The sequence below is a fragment of the Artibeus jamaicensis genome, unplaced genomic scaffold (genome assembly GCF_021234435.1).
Source record: "Artibeus jamaicensis isolate MK-2021 breed Jamaican fruit bat unplaced genomic scaffold, CSHL_Jam_final contig_332, whole genome shotgun sequence".
In the NCBI taxonomy this organism is placed as follows: Eukaryota; Metazoa; Chordata; class Mammalia; order Chiroptera; family Phyllostomidae; genus Artibeus; species Artibeus jamaicensis.
The window spans coordinates 20,752,762-20,772,907 of record NW_026521788.1 but is presented as its reverse complement, the minus strand read 5'-3'; the positions used below and the strand labels follow the sequence as shown (position 1 = coordinate 20,772,907).

The 20,146-nt window shown below is 37.3% G+C and overlaps 1 protein-coding gene across 3 annotated transcripts in view; it reads right to left on the bottom strand.

Annotated features, from left to right (window-relative positions):
* The window catches only part of CCAR1 (cell division cycle and apoptosis regulator 1), a 52,318-nt gene extending 35,371 nt beyond the window's left edge, over window positions 1-16,947 (bottom strand). The window contains exons 1-5 of one of the 3 annotated variants that reach the window (XM_037130553.2): window positions 16,741-16,947; window positions 15,568-15,690; window positions 4,237-4,409; window positions 3,530-3,574; window positions 560-592 (exon numbers count right to left, since the gene is read on the bottom strand). In XM_037130553.2, coding sequence (XP_036986448.1) covers window positions 560-592; window positions 3,530-3,574; window positions 4,237-4,409; window positions 15,568-15,640 — 324 coding nt within the window. In that variant the 5' untranslated portion in view covers window positions 15,641-15,690; window positions 16,741-16,947. The remainder of the gene's footprint in view (window positions 1-559; window positions 593-3,529; window positions 3,575-4,236; window positions 4,410-15,567; window positions 15,691-16,740) is intronic. The other 2 variants (XM_037130554.2, XM_053663948.1) reach the window with 2 other exon arrangements.
* Between the last annotated feature and the right edge of the window lie 3,199 nt (window positions 16,948-20,146).

Below are 20,146 nucleotides of genomic sequence, written 5' to 3'. Positions count from 1 at the left end.
TTTGTTCCTCAGCTACTCAGTTCCCTAACTATGGGGGCAATATATATTAGAGAGCCTGCGTGTATTTATTACAGATCCTTAGGTACAGTATATAACCCAAGAATAGTTTTTACATTTTTTAAGGATGGTAAAAAAGAAGAAAAAATGCAACAGAGACTCTGGGTGGCCCAGAAAGCCTAAAGTAAAGTAGCACTACACATCAAAAGTTCAAACTTTTTAATGGTGCTAAAAATTAAGCTGACAGTGTAACACAGTTAATTCACCTAAGATCAACCTTGAAAAGATAAATAACATGTACAAAAAATTTTCCTAAATATTAGTTCAAAGAAAATGTAAAGGCCAAAATCAAGATTAAGTTTAAAATAAGACCTCATAATTATTCAAACTAGATCACAGGTAAATCTGCAATCAAAAACTGTATAAAACCAAAACATGCTTTCCATTTTCATTTAACATACTGCTAAACTAATATGCAAATCAAAGAAAACATCATCTTTATACTCTGAAAGAAACATTTTGGTCTGCTCTTCAGACATACAAAAAAAATAGTCGAACTAACCTGTGTTAAAAGGGTCTGCTGAGGTTGCTGTAACTGAAAATAGAAAACACAAACAAAAAAAGGAAAGAAAAAAGAAAAGGATCAATCAGAATTGTTTCATATATGCTTTCTTCATGTAAGACAAAATTCCTATTATATGGGCACTTCTAATTAAGAAATATGCAAAAGTAACAGGTTATTAACTATAAGTTTTTCTATAGCTATTTCTAACAACTTTAGACCCGATACATAATGAACTGTTTCAATAACAATGAAGAAATTGATCTTTTTTGTTATTTTATACAAATAACCACCACCAAAAACCCCAAGTCAAGTCCTTAACAGGGAAGACTTCTGGTTCTGCCACATGTTAATTACCATTGGTGCAGAAATGATTAGGTATTATCAATATGCTACTTGTATCAAAAAACATCACTGGCTATCCAATTCATATATACACCCCTAAAATGAGCACTCCTGATGATGTGATTTGCCAATGCAAGGAGATGATAAAAACCACACACTCTGACATATAATTTTTCCAGCAAGAGCTAAGTGTAACATTACCAGAAAGTAAAAGCAATTGGTATAAAAGAGGAAATTTTAAAACTCTGGAATAGAAACTTGACTTAAACTGGGCTAAAAGAAGCTATAGTTCTAGTTCAAAATACTTTATATGGAGTCACCATGTATTAGAGGTTAAATCTATCACATTACTGCCCTGGCCAGGTGGCTCAGTTGGCTAGAGCATTGTCCTGTGTACCAAAGATTGTTGAGGGTTCGATCCCCCATCAGGGCTCAGACCTAGGTTCACTCCAGTCCCTGGTCTGGGCATGTATGGTAGGCAATGGACTAATGCTTCTCTCTTTCTCTCATTTCCTTCCTCTCCCTCTAAAATCAATATACATATGCTGGGGTGAGGATTAAAATAAATAAATACAATTACCATTTTTCTGTAAATCACAATTGTTATTATAATTCTTCAGTAAGAAAATTTGTTTTTTTGTGTTTTTTTTAAAGAATACTAAATAACAGTTTAATTTTTTTATATTGGTAGTGGTGGCAGTGGTGGTGGGTGGAAGTGACAGCTATTTAATTCTTTAGGGATCAAACAGGGAGAAAAGATAACATTTAATTTTTATTTATAAAGACATAATCTACTCATAAGCTATTAAACCATTGTAAAGATAGTTCAATAGAAAAGAAATGTCCTTATCTGTATAAAATAGAATTTTAAAAGATTGGAGCAATTCTAAACAAAAAGGCTATAATAATTTTGTTTTTCATCAATTCATTTGGTCCCATGTAATTAATTCTTGTTTTGTGTGATCTTGGGTTTGCTTTTATTAACCCATCAGCTTCTACATTAGTTCTAGAAATCCTTACTCAGTCCAGTGGTATAATCTTGAAGTTATTTAAGTGATGTGATTGAAAGTGTGTACTCCAGTGACTCACAATCCTTTCCTTGAGTCTCTGAAACAGTCTGGTGTCGAAGATGAAGCATCTGACCTAACTACAAGAGCTTTCAAGAAAGCATAAGAGTAAAACAGTAACTTTGCTGGCTTTGTTAGAGGTCCAGACATCTCACTACAGGCTTCTGAGTCAACAAACTTTGTTTATGAATTCATTCACCTACACATAAGTTTTATTAAAAAAAAAAAAAAAAAAAGCCCTGGTGTGGCTCAGTGGATTTTGAGCATCAGCCTGCGAAACAAAGGGTTGCTAGTTCTATTCCTGTTCAGGGTACAGGCCAGGTCCCCAGTGGGGGGCACAGGAGAGGCAACCACACACTGATGTTTCTCTCCCTCTTTCTCCCTCCCCGCCCCCCTCTCTAGAAATAAATAAATAAAATCTTAAAAGAAAAAAAAGAATAAGTAATGTCTTTTTTAAAGGCACAATCATTTGGAGTATTTACATTTTCATATGGTTCCATCTAACATATAATCTTTAATAACATATTTCATAACAGCACTAAAATAAGTCTATAGGTATTTTGAAAACAAGATATCCAACTTTAACATCAATCTCTTGTCAATTTTTAGAAGTTTAAAGCGATGATTGGTGGGATGTTGGGAAAATACAATGCTTCTGAGACCCCAAAGTACTTAAGCCAAGGATGAAACTGTGGCATGGATCTAAGGACAAGAACTTCCAGATGGAGAAGCCTGTGTCTCCGTGGTGTCTTCAGATCCAAGTACTGGTTCCCCTTTATTGTTTCCCTTTTTCCTCTACTGGCTGCTTTACTTTCCTGAAGCTTCTTAAAGGCACTGAGAAGGAATGAAACTGCTTCTTAACCCTGGAAAAGCCTAGAATGGGTGCTAAGGATAGAACCTATCCAGATTTCTGCAAGAAAAATGCTTTTCCTTGACAAACTTCTCCTAAGGTTAAGTTTTTCTTACCTCTTCCTACCATCACAGATATAAGACCTTGAAGAACATGACAGGAGTATGAGCCTTGGGAAAAGGGACCAAAGAAACTTACTTCTAGTCTAAGACAGGATTTCCAAACTGGGAGTAGGGTGGAAACTATAAGGGTAGGTTCCTCTTATTTTCAACAATTCTATTTTAGTATTTTGTATGTTGGGTTTCAATATATAATAACATTAGGAAAAAAGGGGGAGGGTTGTATTATTTAAAAAATAAGTCCACAAAGCTTTTCATTTTCACATGTAGTCTAGTATAGCAAAGTAGAACTACATGTTCCACAAAAGAATTGAGCCAAAGACTCAGAAACAGACTGTCCACTGCACGTTTTCTTAGAAACATGTTGCAAACACTGGCTGCTAATTGAAGACCTGGATTTTCAGAACCTATCTCCTCTCTTCCTTTTCCTTGAAGACATTCTTTTCTACTTACCTTATTTCCCCAACCTTCCTGAAATTCAAATGACACATACATCAAGGTAGTTGATAGGAAAATAAATTGTGTATGACTGAATCTGAAACATAATGATTTTAAAAACCAGTTTTTAACATGGAAGACATAAACTAACCTGTTGCTGCACACTATACAAGGCCTGCTGAGGTTGTGAATATTGCTAGGAAAAAAGATTTTTCAAAGAAAAATATGTACATTAGTATTATATATTCTCAAAAAGCAATATAAATACAAACATACAAATTATAACCAGAATTACACTAAAAAGAAATTTTATGGAATAGCTCAATGAAATCTAAAATAAACAAAATAGTGATTATAACTCTGGGATCCATCAAAAATTGAATTTTGTTCAAATAATTAAGATACAAGAACAAGATACAATTTAAGAGTCTGACTATGATAATACATTGCTCCGTATATCTTGGACATAGGTAATTTTTTTTCTCCAGAAAAAAAAAAACAACAAAAAAACAAGCACATTAAAAACCCACAATTAGCCCTGGGTTATAGCTCAGTGGATTGAGCGAGGGCTGGGAACCATGGGTCACCAGTTTGATTCCCAGCTGGGCACATGCCTGGGTTGCAGGCCAGGTCCCCAGAAGGGAGTGTGCAGGAGGCAACCACACACTGATACTTCTCTCCCTCTTTCTCCTTTCCTTCCCCTCTCTCTAAAAATAAACAAATAAAATCTTTTAAACCAAAAAAAAGAAAAAAGAAAAACCCACAATTATTTATTCTTTAAGAAGTGAAGGTGCCTATCCTTGCTACACAGATCTGATAGTTTTCTATGTCACATAGCAAAACCTATTAAAGATTCACCTGTTGCAATGCAGCTGCTGCAGCTGCGGCTTGTTGCTGCAATGCTGCAGTTTGAGTTAACTGATAGTTTGCTGGGGTTTGCGTGGTAAGGCCTGCTGCCGCCAATGCAGTTTGCTGTGTATAAATGGTAGGAGATGCTCCAAGAAGTGATGGCTGCTGAACACCCAATGCAGCTAAAATGAGATTGGGGGGGAAGAAATCAAGATTATTTGGATACCTTCCAGAAATATTTCACAAGAGCTTAGTTATACATTATGGTCTGCCATGATTTAGTAAAAACCCAGAGAAATTTTTCAGTAATGCTCACTGAATTTAATTTATTAATGTCCCACCCCAGATCCCAATAGCTTTGTATTAAATGTTCATGTCATGGTAGATACAAGAAAATGTTAATCTATAAAATTAAACTATAGAATGAACCTGCAATCTCACTTAAACCACATGGCTAAATTACCATGAATAAGTATTTTTTGAAAAAACAAAACGAAAACCATGCTGCTTGGTGGGGGGGGGGATAGTATTTTCAGGAAAAGCAAACAACGAATTATTTCACTATAAAATTAGTTTTATCTTCAAGCAGGTAAGAATCACATTATTAAGAATCACATATTTTCAGGAAAAGCAAACAAATTATTTCACTATAAAATTAGTTTTATCTTCGATTAGGTAAGAATCACATATTAAGGCAGTGCTGCTGAGTTACCCACCCTTAAACCTTCCTACTGGACAAACTATTCCTGTACTTATGCTCTACATTAAAAAAATGTAAAACTAAGCCCTGGCTGGTGTGGCTCAGTGGATTGAGTGCCGGCCAGCAAACCAAAGTGTCACGAGTTCGATTCCCATTTGGGGCACATGCCTGGACTGCAGGCCAGGTCCCTGGTGGAGGGGCACACGAAAGGCAAGCACACGTTTCTCTCTTTCTCCCTTCTTTCTCATCTCTTTAAAAATAAATAAAATCTTTAAAAAAATGTAAAACCAGGAAACAGACAAAAGCAACATTTGAAGCATACAAAAAATTTATTTTAGCGAACTATTGTATTGAGGAATGATAGAGAAAATTAATCACATAGTAACTTAAAATGATGATGTACATAACAAAAAAAAAATGGAGAGGTCTCTGAATAACAGGTTTGAGTACTATATGTTTAATGTATGGGGAGACCAAAAAACCGGGTATTTATAAAAAATTGTGTATTTATTCTTACAAGTTTAAACTTTAGTCACCTTCCAAGTACTCTCCATTTGATCCAATAAACCCATCAAGACTTTCCAATGCTCAAAAGTTTTTGAACTCACCTGTTTTGGTGCCTTTTGTTTTTTTGTTCCACCTATTCCACACTGGCAACATGTTTCCCTTTGAGTACTTTTTTCAGCCAGGGAAACAAAAAAAAGTTGCTCAGGCAAGATCAAGTGATTAGGGAGGGTGGGGCAGAGTGAGAGGATCATGTTGTTTTTTGGTCAAAAAGTGAATGCTCAGCTCCATGTGAGCAGGTGCAGCTTCTACCTCACCCACTATAAATCACCCATTTAGAAATGGGCAAAAGCCTTGAGTCTTCAAAACAAACAAACAAACAAACAAACAAAAAACAACAAACAAAAAAACCCCCACACTCCTCACTAATGCCAATCACAGTGTCTCACAACAATGCCAGCTGGTACACTGATACAGATGGGTTCCTAGAACACTCACCTAGCAAAGGATACCTGTACTACAAGGGACATGCCCTCATATGCTTACACCGGGCTAAAAACTTAAGAAAATACAAAAAAGATTTTACTTGATGCTTTTACGCAATTCAATTAAATGCAAAAAAGCAATCGATTAAAACTTGCAGTCTAGTATTACACTTCAAAATGTATAAACTGCATAAACTTCAAATGTATAAACTTCTAATTGTTCAAACTGGAACAATGACTAGCTCCCCAGAAAATTAAAGTTTGAAAAAAGGGGTCCAAAATGTAAGAAACAGTGAATTAAATAAGCACATACTTTTATGTCATAATTTTCCAGAACCTTTAATATGTTCCAAAGAACTATGAATCTCAAAGAGGTTACCGTAAAAGCAGTATTTGTTCACGAAACACTCCCTTTCCCAGTATGTCTTGCTTTTATCTAAGAATAATTGGAAAAAAATTCTATAGCTCTATAGCTATTCATTACCCTATAGAAAGAACAGTGAATAGTAAACTAAACAAAGCATCTTAGTCTGAAATATACCAGAAAAATTTTTAGAAATGTGAAATTCATTACTAATCAGTTAAGAGTACAAATTAATTTGACTTAAAAATAAAACAAACCAACACCAAAATAAGGTAAAAACAACAACAGCCCTAGCTGGTGTAGCTCATTGGATTGAGTGTGGGCCTGAGAACCAAAGGATCGCGGTTCCATTCCCAGTCAGGGCACACGCCTGGGTTGCAGGCCAGTTCCTAGCAAGGGATGCACAAGAGGCAACCATACACTGATATTTCTCTCTCTCTCTCCTTCCCTTCCCCTCTAAACATAAATTTAAAAAAAGCCAAAAAACAAATCCCAGAAATCATGTTTGGGATTACTGCAAATTACTAACAAAATACTAATTACTCCCTGCAAAAACACTATACACAATTTGAAGAGAAGAAAAAAGAAAGAGAACCTAAGGTGGGGGGAAAAAAACCCTCCTAAACATCCTATATACTGTTACATCCCTACCACATTAATGTTTTGACTTTTGATTTTAAGGTAAGTTAGATGCCACAGATAAGCAGAAAGGAAAAACAGGACTAACTAAATGAATTTAAATAGAAGTGGGGAATATCTTAACACCAATGTACATTCAAAATGAGGTTAACTGCAACAAGAATAGAAAAAAAAAAGTACCGAAATCTAGGGCACAGATTCTAACTAGTGGGTCCTGCCAACCTTCTGAAATTATATGCAAAATTTCAGACCAGAAATTCCATAACTTTCAACAAAGGTTAAGAACCACTGTTTTAGGATAATGGAAGCAAAATTCTCCTGTAATCACCAAACATGGAAAGACTAGAAAAAATTATTAGTATTTTAAGTTCTAAGCACCTCCTTTACCCACCCGAGCTTTGACCTCAGCTCTGCTGTTTCATTCCCCTGGTAACAATTTCTAGAACTTCATAAAGTACTGATAACGGCCACAGCAGAAGGTATCAGGGCCAATTTCTCAGAGAGCCTGTTTTTTTCCTATAGCTTTTCTAGGTGTTCTGGACTCTGGCAGCATACAAGCAGCCCAGCATTAAGCACAGGTGGGATAGTCAACACCAAACACTTCTCTTTTCTACTGCTGCCAGTCAATGTGATGAATTAGAAACTACAAAACACATTAATTGGTAATGAAGAATTCAACTGCCACGAGAAATTTATGGGAAGAAAATTTGTATTCTAGCACTCCTTTGACACTAATTCAAATTGTGTGAAATCACTGAGCATGTGGTTGTGGCTTTTATACATCTGTAATACAGCTCTTTTAAAATTCACTGACACTTGAGATTTTAATCTAAATAAAGCATGTATTTCATTAATACTCATTAATGCTCCTTTCTGTGAATATCTGAACAGCTATCCTTGCATATTTGTATACAGCACTCTTCACTCTTATTGTGATTATATAATAAAATTCTGCAACATAATTCTATAACTTATAAAGTACAAAGTTATTAACATCTGATTTAATCTCTCTATATACGTAGCTGAACACTTGTTAGCCATAGATCTTTTCCAATGATCCATATTGGAACAGTCTGCTCATTTATCTAATTCAATATGATTGCTGAAGGTCTCCTGACTCATCTGAAATATGCTATCACAATGTTATCAATACTTTCACAAACAAACCTATGAAACAAGCCCTATATGGCCATAGGCTACCAGGTAAATCCATAAATTTAAGGGCTAAGTTTTGTTAAATCTTCAAGGACAAATGTTATATTATTTTCTAAAATGTAAACTAAGGCCCTGACTTGTGTTGGTTCAGTGGGTTGCACATTGGCCTTATAAATCAAGAGGTCACCAGTTTGGTTCTTGGTTGGGACACATGACTGGGTTGTGGATATGTGAGAGGCAATCCATCTGTTTCTCTCACACATAATGTTTCTGTCCCTCTCTCTCCCCCTCCCTTCCCTTCTTTCTAAAATAAGTAAATAGCCCCAGTTGCTATGGCTCAGTGGATTGAGCACCAGATTGGGAACCAAAGGGTCACAAGTTTGATTCCTAGTCAGGGCACATGCCTGGGTTGCAGGCTCACAAGAGGCAACCACACAGTGGTGTTTCTCTCCCTCTTTCTCCCTCCCTTCCCCTATTTCTGTAAAACTAAATAAATCTTTAAAAGAATAAAATAATAAATAAAAATCTTAAAATAAAAGAGGAGCCTGCCCCTTGTCTATTGTCCCTTGATCTTATCAAACTTATTGTTAAATTTTAAACTCCTCCTTACCTTTATTATCTCAGGGCTTTATCTTTACTAAAATGAGTCTAACTTTTGAGATAACAAATACAGTTGAGGACTTCCATCAAGATGGAGGCCTAGGTGGAAGTACTGCGCCTTCTAGCACAACTAGGTTTAAAAACAACAAAGTTTTAGCAATAAAAACGCAGCCAAACCACAGAAAATTGAACTACACGGAAGTCTGACAACAACGAACCCTTCAGCCAAACCCAGAAGAGGGGCAGAGCCAGCAGGAGAACGGGGTAGGGCAGGAAAGATCCACCAGACCGACCCGGGGTGCGACCCAGGTGCGCCAGCAGCCGTAGGCGGATCCCAGGTGTGGAGAAGCGGGCAGACCCACTGAGGGCGCAAGAAGGCATTGGACCCACTGAGGGCGCAAGGCGGTGGACTGACTGAGGGCTGATCTCAGTCACACATTAGCACGCAGATAAACCAGTGAAGGAGCTAGCAGTGAGACAGACCGCGCAGGCCCCAGTGGCAGAAAGCAGCAGAGGGGACTGCCATTGTCCCTCTCTGACCCCGCCCCCACATGCAGCGTCACAAACCAGCAACCTGGGTGGGCCCGCCCTGGTGAACAACTAAGGCTCCCCTCCTCATACCTAACAAGCACGAACAGATCAAAACATGGCTCAAGAACAACTCAAAGCCCCAGACCCAATAAATCTAAGCGATGAAGAAATAGCCAAACTTTTAGATGTACAGTTCAAAACACTGGTGATCAGGATGCTCACAGAACTGGTTGATTTTAGTCACAGATTAGAGGAACATATGGAAACTAAACTAATTGAAATGAATGGAAATGCACAGGAAACCAATAGTAATGGAAAGGAAACTGGGACCCAAATCAAAGGAGTGGACCAGAAGGAAGAAAAAAATGACCAAACAGAAAAGGATGAAGAAACAAGAATTCAAAAAAATGAGGAGAGGCCTAGGAACCTTCAGGACATCTTAAACGTTACAACATCCAAATTATAGGGGTACCAGAGGGAGAAAAGGAACAGCCACGAGTGGAAAACTTATTTGAACAAATAATAAAGGAGAACTTCCCCAATCTGGCAAAGGAAATAGACTTCCAGGAAATCCAGGAAGCTCAGAGAGTCCCAAAGAAGTTGGACCCAAGAAGAAACACACCAAGGCACATCATCATTACATTAGCCAAGATTAAAATGAAGGAGAGAATCCTAGAAGCAGAAAGAGATAAGGGGACAGTCACCTACAAAGGACTTCCCATCAGACTGTCAGCTGATTTCTCAAAAGAGACCTTACAGGCAAGAAGGGGCTGGAAAGAAGTATTCCAAGTCATGAAATCCAAAGACCTACAACCAAGATTGCTCTATCCAGCAACGTTTTCATTTAGAATGGAAGGACAGATAAAGTGCTTCTCAGATAAGACCAAATTCAAGGAGTTCATCATCACCAAGCCCTTATTATATGAAATGTTAAAGGGACTTACCTAAGAAAAAGAAGATAAAAAAGATGAACAGTGAAAGGACAGCAAACTCACAGTTATTAAGAACCACACCTAAAACAAAAGGACAGCTAGAGGACAGCTAGATCAGGAGCAGAACCACAAAAATGAAGATCACATGGAAGGTTAGCAAGAGGGGAGTGGGAGAAGGAGAAGGGGGGAGAAGGTACAGAAATAAGTAGCATAAATGGTAGGTAGAAAATAGATAGGGGGGAGGGCAAGAATAGTATAGGAAATACAGAATCTAAAGAACTTGAGACACATGGTCATAAACTAAAGGGGGGGAATGGTGGGGGAGGGGGTGTGCAGGGTAGAGGGAAATGAAGGGGGAAATAGAACAACTGTAATGGCATAATCAATAAAATATATTTTTAAAAATGAAAAAAAAATAAAAAAAGGATAGAAGTAAAAAAAAACAACAAAAAACAAACACAGTTAAAATTCCAAACTGACCTGAGAAACTTCATTTTTTTTAACTTTAGCAGAATTATTTAAAGGACTGGTTAGTCAATGCTTTATCCTTTGAAATTACACATATCGATATACGTCCTAAAAGCAATCTTATGTTAATTAGAAAAACAACATGAAGATATGAGGGATTCTTTTTATAATTTGTAGATTTACTAAAATATTTTTAAACCAGGTTTTAAATCAAGTGAACAAGTCTTCTAAATGTTATTATTTACTATTTTTCCTAAGAAGTGACCTTTAAAGGTTAGATTTCACACAAGCACAAAACCTTTTTAAAGTTTATTTTATTCTTGTTCAAGAGAGAAGGGAAGGGAGAGAGAGAAACATTGATATGAGAAATACCAATAGGCTGCCTTCTGCATGTGCCCCAATGGGAGTTCAAGCCTGTGACCTGGACATGTGCCCTGACCAGGAATCAAACCAGCCACCTTTTGGTTACAGAAGGATGCTGCAACCAACTGAGTCATGTCAGCCAGAGCCAATTTGTTTTTTTTAACTGTATTGAGTTGAGAGAGAGAGCGAGAGCGAGAGCGAGAGCGAGCGAGAGCGAGAGAGAGAGAGAGAGAGAGAGAAAGGAAAGGAGAGAAAGAGAAACACTGATTTGTCGCTCCACCCATTCATCAATAGCTCTTGTGCACCTCCTGATGGGAGATCGAGCCCACAACCTCTGGCACATTGGCAGGCCGCTCTAAGCATCAGAGCCACCCAAATGGGCTCAAATACAAAACCCCTGATGTCCCCATGCACAGGTAACTCTTACAATCAGACAACTCAATGGTCAATCCATTGCATGGCTTTCGAGGTTCTATATCAAGCCCACAATGTACCGAATGACTGGAAATAACACCTTTTAAGAATAAGAAATTAAGGCATTAAGAATTAAATGGGACAAAAGGTATAAACTTCTAGTTATAAAATAGGCATGGGATATTAAAAAAAGGCACAAAATAGTATTTTAAATATAACATATTCTAAGTGTTGAAATCTTCAATAACAGCATTGTTCAATATACCAGACAGCCGCCTTATGTGGCTATTTCTATTTCAATTTGTGAAAATTAAATTAGAAATTCAGTTCCTCAGTCACACTATATTTCAAGTGCCCAATAGCCACATTTGGCTGGTGCCTACATTTTAGACAAGACACAGAATATCTATCATGACAGAAAGTTGTTCTAAGTGGGAAAAAAAAAAAAAAAACCCTAACTAAATCAGTTGTACGGGGTTCTTAAAGTCGCTATAAGATTACTATACTAGCAGGCAATAGCTCTTTTACTCTTTTGAAGTTGCACCAAAATGATGACTAGTGATTCTAGCCATAGTCTCTTCTAGCTACTGTTCAAATAATTGTTGGTTAACCCTTCCAGGCAACTGAAGATACCTGATGTCGATTTCCTCCAACCTTAATTGCACCTGATATTTATCTGCTTTTCAACCCCATCTCTTTCAAGGATTCTTGTATCGCCCAGTGTTAATACGCACACTTTCATTGTTACTTCCAATACATTTTCAGCTATATCGAAATCATTTCCCAGATCATTAAACATAGAATGCAAGAGAAGCCACAATTGCATACATATGAGTTGCACACTCAAGATACAGAGATGGGGTACTAACTGGTTTGCAGTTTGGTATGTTAACACAGCTCTCAGGAATGAGAGCAAAGTTAAAGACATACTCAGAGGAAGAAGAAAAAATCTGTATTAACAATGAACCTTTACAGACTTTATGGGCATGTTTCTTTTCACTCTTAGAAAAATGTTTTAGACAACCAGCTATTACATAACACTAATAATTAGTTAAACACCCATATCAGTAGCAGTCCTTATCTACTAACTGAGCTGGAAACATCCAACTCTATCAATTGATAACTAATGTTAAGTGAAGTACACACAGTACATCAGCTATTATTTCTTTGAAAAGACCATGAATCTTGGAATTTAAAAATCTGAGCTGCTGATTCAAAAGACTGATTTTTAATTTTTTAAAAGATTTTATTCATTTATTTTTAAAGAGAAGGGAACAGAGGGAAAAAGAGAGAAAGAGAAACACCAATTGGTTGCCTCTTATATGCCACCCAGGTAGGTTCCCTGACTGGGGATCAAACTGGTAAGCTTCTGCTTTGCAGAACAAGGCCCAGTCCACTGAGCCACACCAGTCAGGGCAAGAGATTAGGTTGTGAAGGATGACCATCAGGTCAGAATGAAGAGGTAGAAAAAATGTAGTTATAATTAAATCACATACATTGGTAATAGCTTCAGTCACCTGTGTTAAATTAAAAGCACCACATAAACTAATTCCTGAACCAGTTCATTTTTCTCTACAGCCACAACGTAGTCAACTTACAAACAGTTAAAAGAAATGGGTGAGAAAATAGGTCTGAATCCATCCCGACATTTTAATACCAAACACACATTGGTATTACTGATATTCTTAAAAGCGATTTTATCTATTTTTAGAAAGAGAAAGGGAGGGAGGGAGGGATAGAAACATTGACTGGTTGCCTCTCACATGCCCCCAACTGGGTCCCAACCAGCAACCCAGGCATGTGCCCTGACCAGGAACCAAATTGGCAACCTTAACCTCTGCAGGCCAACGGTGAACCCACTGAGCCATTCCCACACTTCAATAATATTGTTGCATTTATGCATATACACATGAAAATGTTCTAAATCAAATATACTAAAGATATCCTGCCCTGGCTGATGTGGCTCAGTGGATTGAGTGCCAGCCTACAAACCAAAGGGTCACAGGTTCAATTCCCAGTCAGGGAACATGCCTGGGTTGTGGGTCAGGTCCCCAGTGGGGTGTGTGAGAGAAAACCACACAATGATATTTCTCTCCCTCTTTCTAGAAATAAATATTTTTTAAAAATTGCACACACACACAAAATCCCAAATCGAAATACTTTATCTAAGGGCTATTCTAAATTCAATCAGTGATTCCCGGCTAGCTCTTTCCATGTCTTTTTACACAACAGAAAAATGTTAAAACTTTCAAACCTAAAAGCTCTGGTCCCAAATATGACTGTCAGTGAATTTGTACCATAAAACGCTTCGGCTAGAAGACAAAACACAGGATAAATACTAAGAACAAGTATTTCAGTGTCAAATTTGACCTAGAAAGTCAAAAGATCTTGAATACCACCCCAAGGAGTTTGACCTGTATTCAAAAGTCCTTGAAGATATTTCTGCAGGTGAATTAAGATAATAGGCGATACAATGAACCACATTCTGAAGTCCTAACATTGATTATCTTGTGACTGGTAAGACCTAAACAAAACTTCACCTTCCTACATCTGTTAAAGAAAGTTTAGAAAGAGCTATAGCTCAGGCCCCACCAGCTTTGGAAAATTCTGTGATTTTTAGAGCATCACCACAAGTAAGAGATGGGAAAGAGTTTCCCCGACTTAAGTGAAGGATCTGTTTGCTAAGCACTATAGATTAAGATACAATGATTTAGGAAAGGTATGGAAGGGCCTTAAATGAGACTTTGGCATATAAGCTGTAAACAAAAGAAGGCTGCTACTAATGCAGATATCCAAACCTGCTACATGTAAAATGGAGGAGTATATGGAAGGTGTTTTCAAAGGGGAAAGGGTCAAGCTTTGATATGACTAAATAGGGCAGTTAAAAGAAAATTAAAGGCACCCAGAAATCATAACACCCAGGAATTACTGACTTTTTAACTGAATAGGCTCAGTATTCATATTAATCAGGAACAATTCAAATACCAATCCCCAATTTTACAATAGGTTTCAGCAATAAACTGCTAGTATGCATACTTTACTAGTTTTTAATATTATTTTAAATATGTCAACTGTCTGAATGCACTGAAATTTTCTAATCACTGTCATCTGAGAATTTATAGTAAAAATGCAAAATAACCAAGTTTTAAGTAAAATGCAGCAAAGAACTAGAATCAAATATCAAAATATTAAATAAAAACATATTCAAATTAATAATAAGCTGCCACTTATCTGGGTACTCAAAATAACTCAAATTTTCATTATGTACAATTTTACTTAAGATTTAAACCTTAAGTCAAGAAATGGTTAAAAAAAAAAAAATCCTAAGAGCAATGGGAAAAATCTTACTGAAACAAACATTTTCTATGACATTTGTGTTGACTTTATTTTGAAAGTGTAAATATTCACTTGCTCCTTTTATATCTTTTTCTTTTGGTTAATAAATTCTTTAGAGTTTTCTACTTTAAATTCAAACAACTGAAAACCACAGTCATGTTTAATCTTTCATAAAGTGTAAATTTTTGATATTTATTTTTAAATACATTTGAGCCTTGAACACAAGTTTGAACTGCCATCTACTTATACATGTATTTTTTCCCAAAAAATATGTACAGTACTCTAAGTGTATTTCCTCTTCCTTTTGCTTTGAACATTTTCTTTTCTCTAGCGTACTTTAATGTAGGAATACCATATGTAATACATATAACATACAAAATGTGTCAACTGTTTGTGTTATCAGTATGGCTTCTAGTCAATAGCTGAGTATTAGTAAAGTTTTAAGTTTTGGGGGAGTCAAAAGTAGTATAGGGATTTTCCACTGGGGGTAAACTGTATAATTTTTGAATACTGACACTTTAACATGTCAAATGATTTTGGTAAACTCTAATGAGTTAATGACTGCTAACCTCTAACAATTAAATCAATTAAAAGTCAATCAATTTAAGGTGTGAAGAACTATTAAAACTTCCAAACTGATGTATAAAACAATTTTGTTGTTTTTCTGCTACTTGACTCATGAATGTTTAAAGGAGCATGCCAAACAAAATTAAAAGATACAGAACTTGGGAACATTTTACATACTATTATGCATACACAGCCTAATTCGCAGCTCTCTAATGCGGCTGCTTCTGCAACCCCCACCCCGCCCCGCCCCACCCCCGCAGTGCATGTGTTCAGTAGCCTGACCTGGTTGAGATACTGCAGTGGCTGTAAACTGAGTAGCCCAAGGTGGATTCTTCTGTCCTCCAAACTGAGCCATGCTAGAAGCTGGGGGAAGATCTTCGCGTGTTTGTCTTCTATAGCAGTGATCTATTAAGGAAGGATCCAGATTTTAAAGTTCAACCAAACTAGAAATATCACAAAACAAATGTTTAATTTGTCAAGGACATCTTCATCTAAGTATAAATTTAAAAGGGGTATATGAATGTACGACAGGCAGCAAAAATTTTTACGTCAGGTAGTTCATCAAAAATATCCAATTTCAATATACGACATTAAAAGTATACTTACAAAAAAGGCACTTCTTTCTGCGACTACAAACTGTCGCAGTTAAACAGAAGACCACCTGCTGTTATCTACCCAATTCTTAACAATATAAGTATACAGCTTTACGTTCAAAGGAAATATAACCTGCATGTTTCTTTTGGCAATGACTTGGGGATTCAAAGTGGTGAAACCAATAACGGAAAGTGGAAGACACCGAGCAAAGGTACTTAAGAATATTTCATTAACTAACGTCTCCATACTTTCTCAAACAGAGCAGAAACGGGGGGGGGGCGTTTTCTCTCTCCTCCCTCGAGAGGAAAGACAGTTGAAATAACGGATGCCCTTTAAAGAAGCATCGCGAAGATCTCTCCCCTCCAAAATACAATCCAGAAAAAGCAAAGATCTCAGCCGGCGTACTCCCTCCATCCCCCGCGACCTGAAGGGGCCGGAGCTCTGCCATCCATCTTCCTCCAGCCCCAGGTCCTCGCGGGTCTCAGACCAGCGGAGACGGAATCCTCCGTCCCACGAGCCTGGGCGAAGGACCCAGGGGCTAACAGAGGAACACTGAGAGCCCTAATCCCCTGAAACCCTGGGCCGGACCAAGACAGCCTCTGTCTCTCCCCAAACCCACGGCACTCCGAGTGCCCCAAAGACCCAGAAGCCAGGAGGCCAAAACCGTATTAGCTCGGGAACTAGGTACAACCATCGACGTCCCTCTGGGCCAACCAAGCCGAAGCTGAGGGGTATTGGGGGAACACCATCAGAACCGCGGGGAACAACGTGGGATGGGGGAGGGGCCAGGCGCGCGGGGCCTGCTCCGACCCGCACAAAAGGGACCAGGTCCCTCCCGCCTTAGTCCCACGAGAACCCCACCGTCGGAAGCCAGCAGACGCCGTACTACCAAAACGATCGCTCCCGGGTCTTCCGCGAATCAATAGGCCTTCAGCTCCGCCGCCTCCGCCGCCTCTTCAACAGATAGAACTAGACCTTCACCTGAATCGGATCCCGATTAACACCGAAGCCATTTCAAACCCATCATCCTGAAGCGCATGCGCCAACTTCCCCCTCTTCCTCCCCGCCTCTCCCCAACTACCCACTTCTCCAAGGAGCGGCGCGTACGGCTTTACGTTGTACTTGCGCGCTCTCAGGTCGCGTTCAATACGGCTAGAGCTTGTACGTGCCTACGAAAGGTTACGTTGACTTCGCCCTAACAATGATACGAGGCTGTATCTAAGTGCAAGCTCATGGGAAAGGCTTTCCTACCGACAATAAGGGGAAAAAAAACCAAAAAGCCCTCGGGCACGTGATCTTATAAGCCCGCCGCCATTTTGTGTCCCCCTCCCCTTTTCTTTAGTGCTAGTGCTTGGTAGAACGGATGTATGCTGTGGTATCTCTCTAACTCTTTAAGAATTTAACATGTAATTCGCTTTTAAACATTTTATATAGTATTTGAAGTTAAGGAGGGAATATATATGGAAGTGGGAGAAAGCAAAGTAGGGATTGGATTATGGGATATTTAAGATTATGTGCTCTCTTGAGGGTTAATACAGCCTTTTAGGGATTTTCATCTGGTTTTTCAAAGGTGCTCGAGAACAGTTGGCGGAGCTGGCTTAAAATTTATCACTAAAGAAGTTACAAGCCTCAGCCATGACTACTCATCATAACCCTGCCCATAGAATTTATGAGCAGCTCACCCTGTGAGGTATCTTTCAATAGAGCCCCGTTCTTAATCCACTGAAGTTACGACACTTTGCATACCCATGAACAATGTACCACATCTTCCTCAATTCTTATTGTCATTTTAAAAATTATTCATAGTTATTTTAGTGGGTATGAAATAGTTTTGATTAGCAGTTTCATAATGACTAATAAGTTTTTTGGATCACTTGAATATCTTCCTTGGTGAAATGTCTATTCAAACCCTTTGATTTCCCCTATCTCACTTTTTTGACAATTTTTAATGGTAAAATTTATATAACAAAATGTATCATTTTAACCATTTTTAAAAGGTGCATTTCAGTGGCATTAGTTACATTGACAGCATTGTATAATCATCACTTCGCCTGATTTTAAATTGGGTTTGTCTATTGTTGAGTGGTGAAAGTTTGGTTCTGCGAATTAGTTCCTTGTATCAGAGAGACATGATTTGCATATATTTTCTTGCATTTTATGGGTTGTCTTTTCCCTTTCACAACAGTGTGTTTTCATGCACAAAATCTACTGATTTTCCCCTTTTTTAAAAACAGTTTATTTATTTATTTTTGGAGAGAGGGGAAGGGAGAGAGAAAGAGAAGGAGAGAAATATCAATGTGAGAGAAACATTACAGGTTAGCTTCTCCCACGTCCCTAACCAGGGTACTGGCCCACAATTTAAGCAGGTGCCCTAACTAGGAACTGAACCTATTGCCAAATCCAAGGTCATAAAGATTTACCCCTACTTTTTCTTCTAAGAATGATATAGTTTTGCTTTATATTTAAATAAATAATCCAGTTTAAATTAATTTTTGTATATGGTGTGAGTTGAGTCCAGTTCATCCTTCTGCATGTGGATATCCAGTTCTCCCAGAACCATTTGTTGAAAAGTATATTCTTTCCCAATAACAGTCTCAGCATCTTTGTCAAAAATCAATTGCTCATATATAAATAGGTTTATTTCTGGCCTCTAAATTCTATTTCATTGATCTATGTCTGTCCTTATGCCAGTACTACACTCTTTATAATTTTCGTAGCCTTGTAGAAAGTCTTGAGAAGTGAATCTTCCAAGTTTGTTGTTCTTTTTCAAGATTGCTTTGTTTTTTCAGGGTTTCCTGCAATTCCATAAGAATTTTTGGATCAGGTTGTAAAGTTCTGCAAAAGTGGCAGTTGAAATTTTAATGAGTTATTTGAAGCTGTAGATCAATTTGTGGAGTATTGCCATCTTTACAATATTAAGTATCGATTCCATGAATGTCGATGTCTTTACATTTATTTATCTTCTTTTATTTCTTTCAGCATGTTTTATAAGTTTCCGAGTTGAATTTTTGTACATAAATTAAATTTATTTTCCAACTACTCTATTTTTTGGATGGTATTGTAAATGGACTTGTTTTAATACCATTTTTGGATTGTTTATTACTAGTGTAAAGGAATAGAATTGATATTAGTCTATTGATCGTTTTGCAACGTTGTTGAATTAGTTTATTAGCTCTAATAGTTTGGGTGTCTGTGTGCATCTGTGTATTCGTCAAAGTTTTCTTTATTTAATATCATGTCACATGTCATCTGTTAATCGACATAGCTTTCCTTCTTTCTTTCCAATCTGAGCATGTTTTACTTTTTTTTTTTTTCCTGCCTAATTGCCCTGGCTAGAACCTCTAATCCAATGATGAGAAATGATGAGATCAGATTCTTGTCTTGTTTCTGAATTTAAAAGAAAACTTAAGTCTTTCACCATTAGTTTAGTCTGACTTTAGCTGTGGGCTTTTCAGAGATGCCCCCTATCAGATAAAGAAGGTTCTCTGCTATTCCTAGTTTATTGACTGTTTTCACCATTAAAGGATTTGATTATTTTCAAATGATTGTTCCTCATCAATTGAGATTATCATGAGCATTTTTCTTTTATTTGTATTAAAATGGTATATTATATTGCTTGAACTTTGCATGTTTAGTCATCCTTGCATTCCTGGGATAAATCTCACTTAGTTGTGGTATATAATCTTTTAAATATGCAGCTGTATTTGGTTTGATAGTATTTCGTTTCGAATTTTTGTATGTACATATATATGGTCCATATTTTCTTGTGATGTTTATGACCAACTTTGGTATCTGGTAAATACCAGTCTCATAGAATAAGTTAGAAAGTTTTCCTTCCTTCTTTTTTAAAACTGTTTGACCCTAGCTGTTTGGTGTGGCTCAGTGGATTGAGTGCTGGCCTGTGAACCAAAGGATGTCTGATTCGATTCTCAGTCAGGGCACATGCGTGGTTTGCAGGGGCCAGGTCCCCAGTATGGGGTGTGTGAGAGGCAACCACACATTGATGTTTCTTTCCCTTTCTTTCTCCTTCCCTTCCCCTCCGTCTAAAAATAAAAATAAATAAAATCTTTATAAACAATAAAAGTGTTTGAAAAGAATTGGTGTTAATTTTTTTAAATATTTGATCAAATTAAACAGGGAAGCTACCTTGTAACAGACTTTTTTTTTCTTACTTGATTGTATTTTTATTACAAATTCAAAATTTTACTTGTTATAGCTCTATTCAGATTTTAATATTTCCATAGGTGCTTGGAAAGCTCAGAAATTA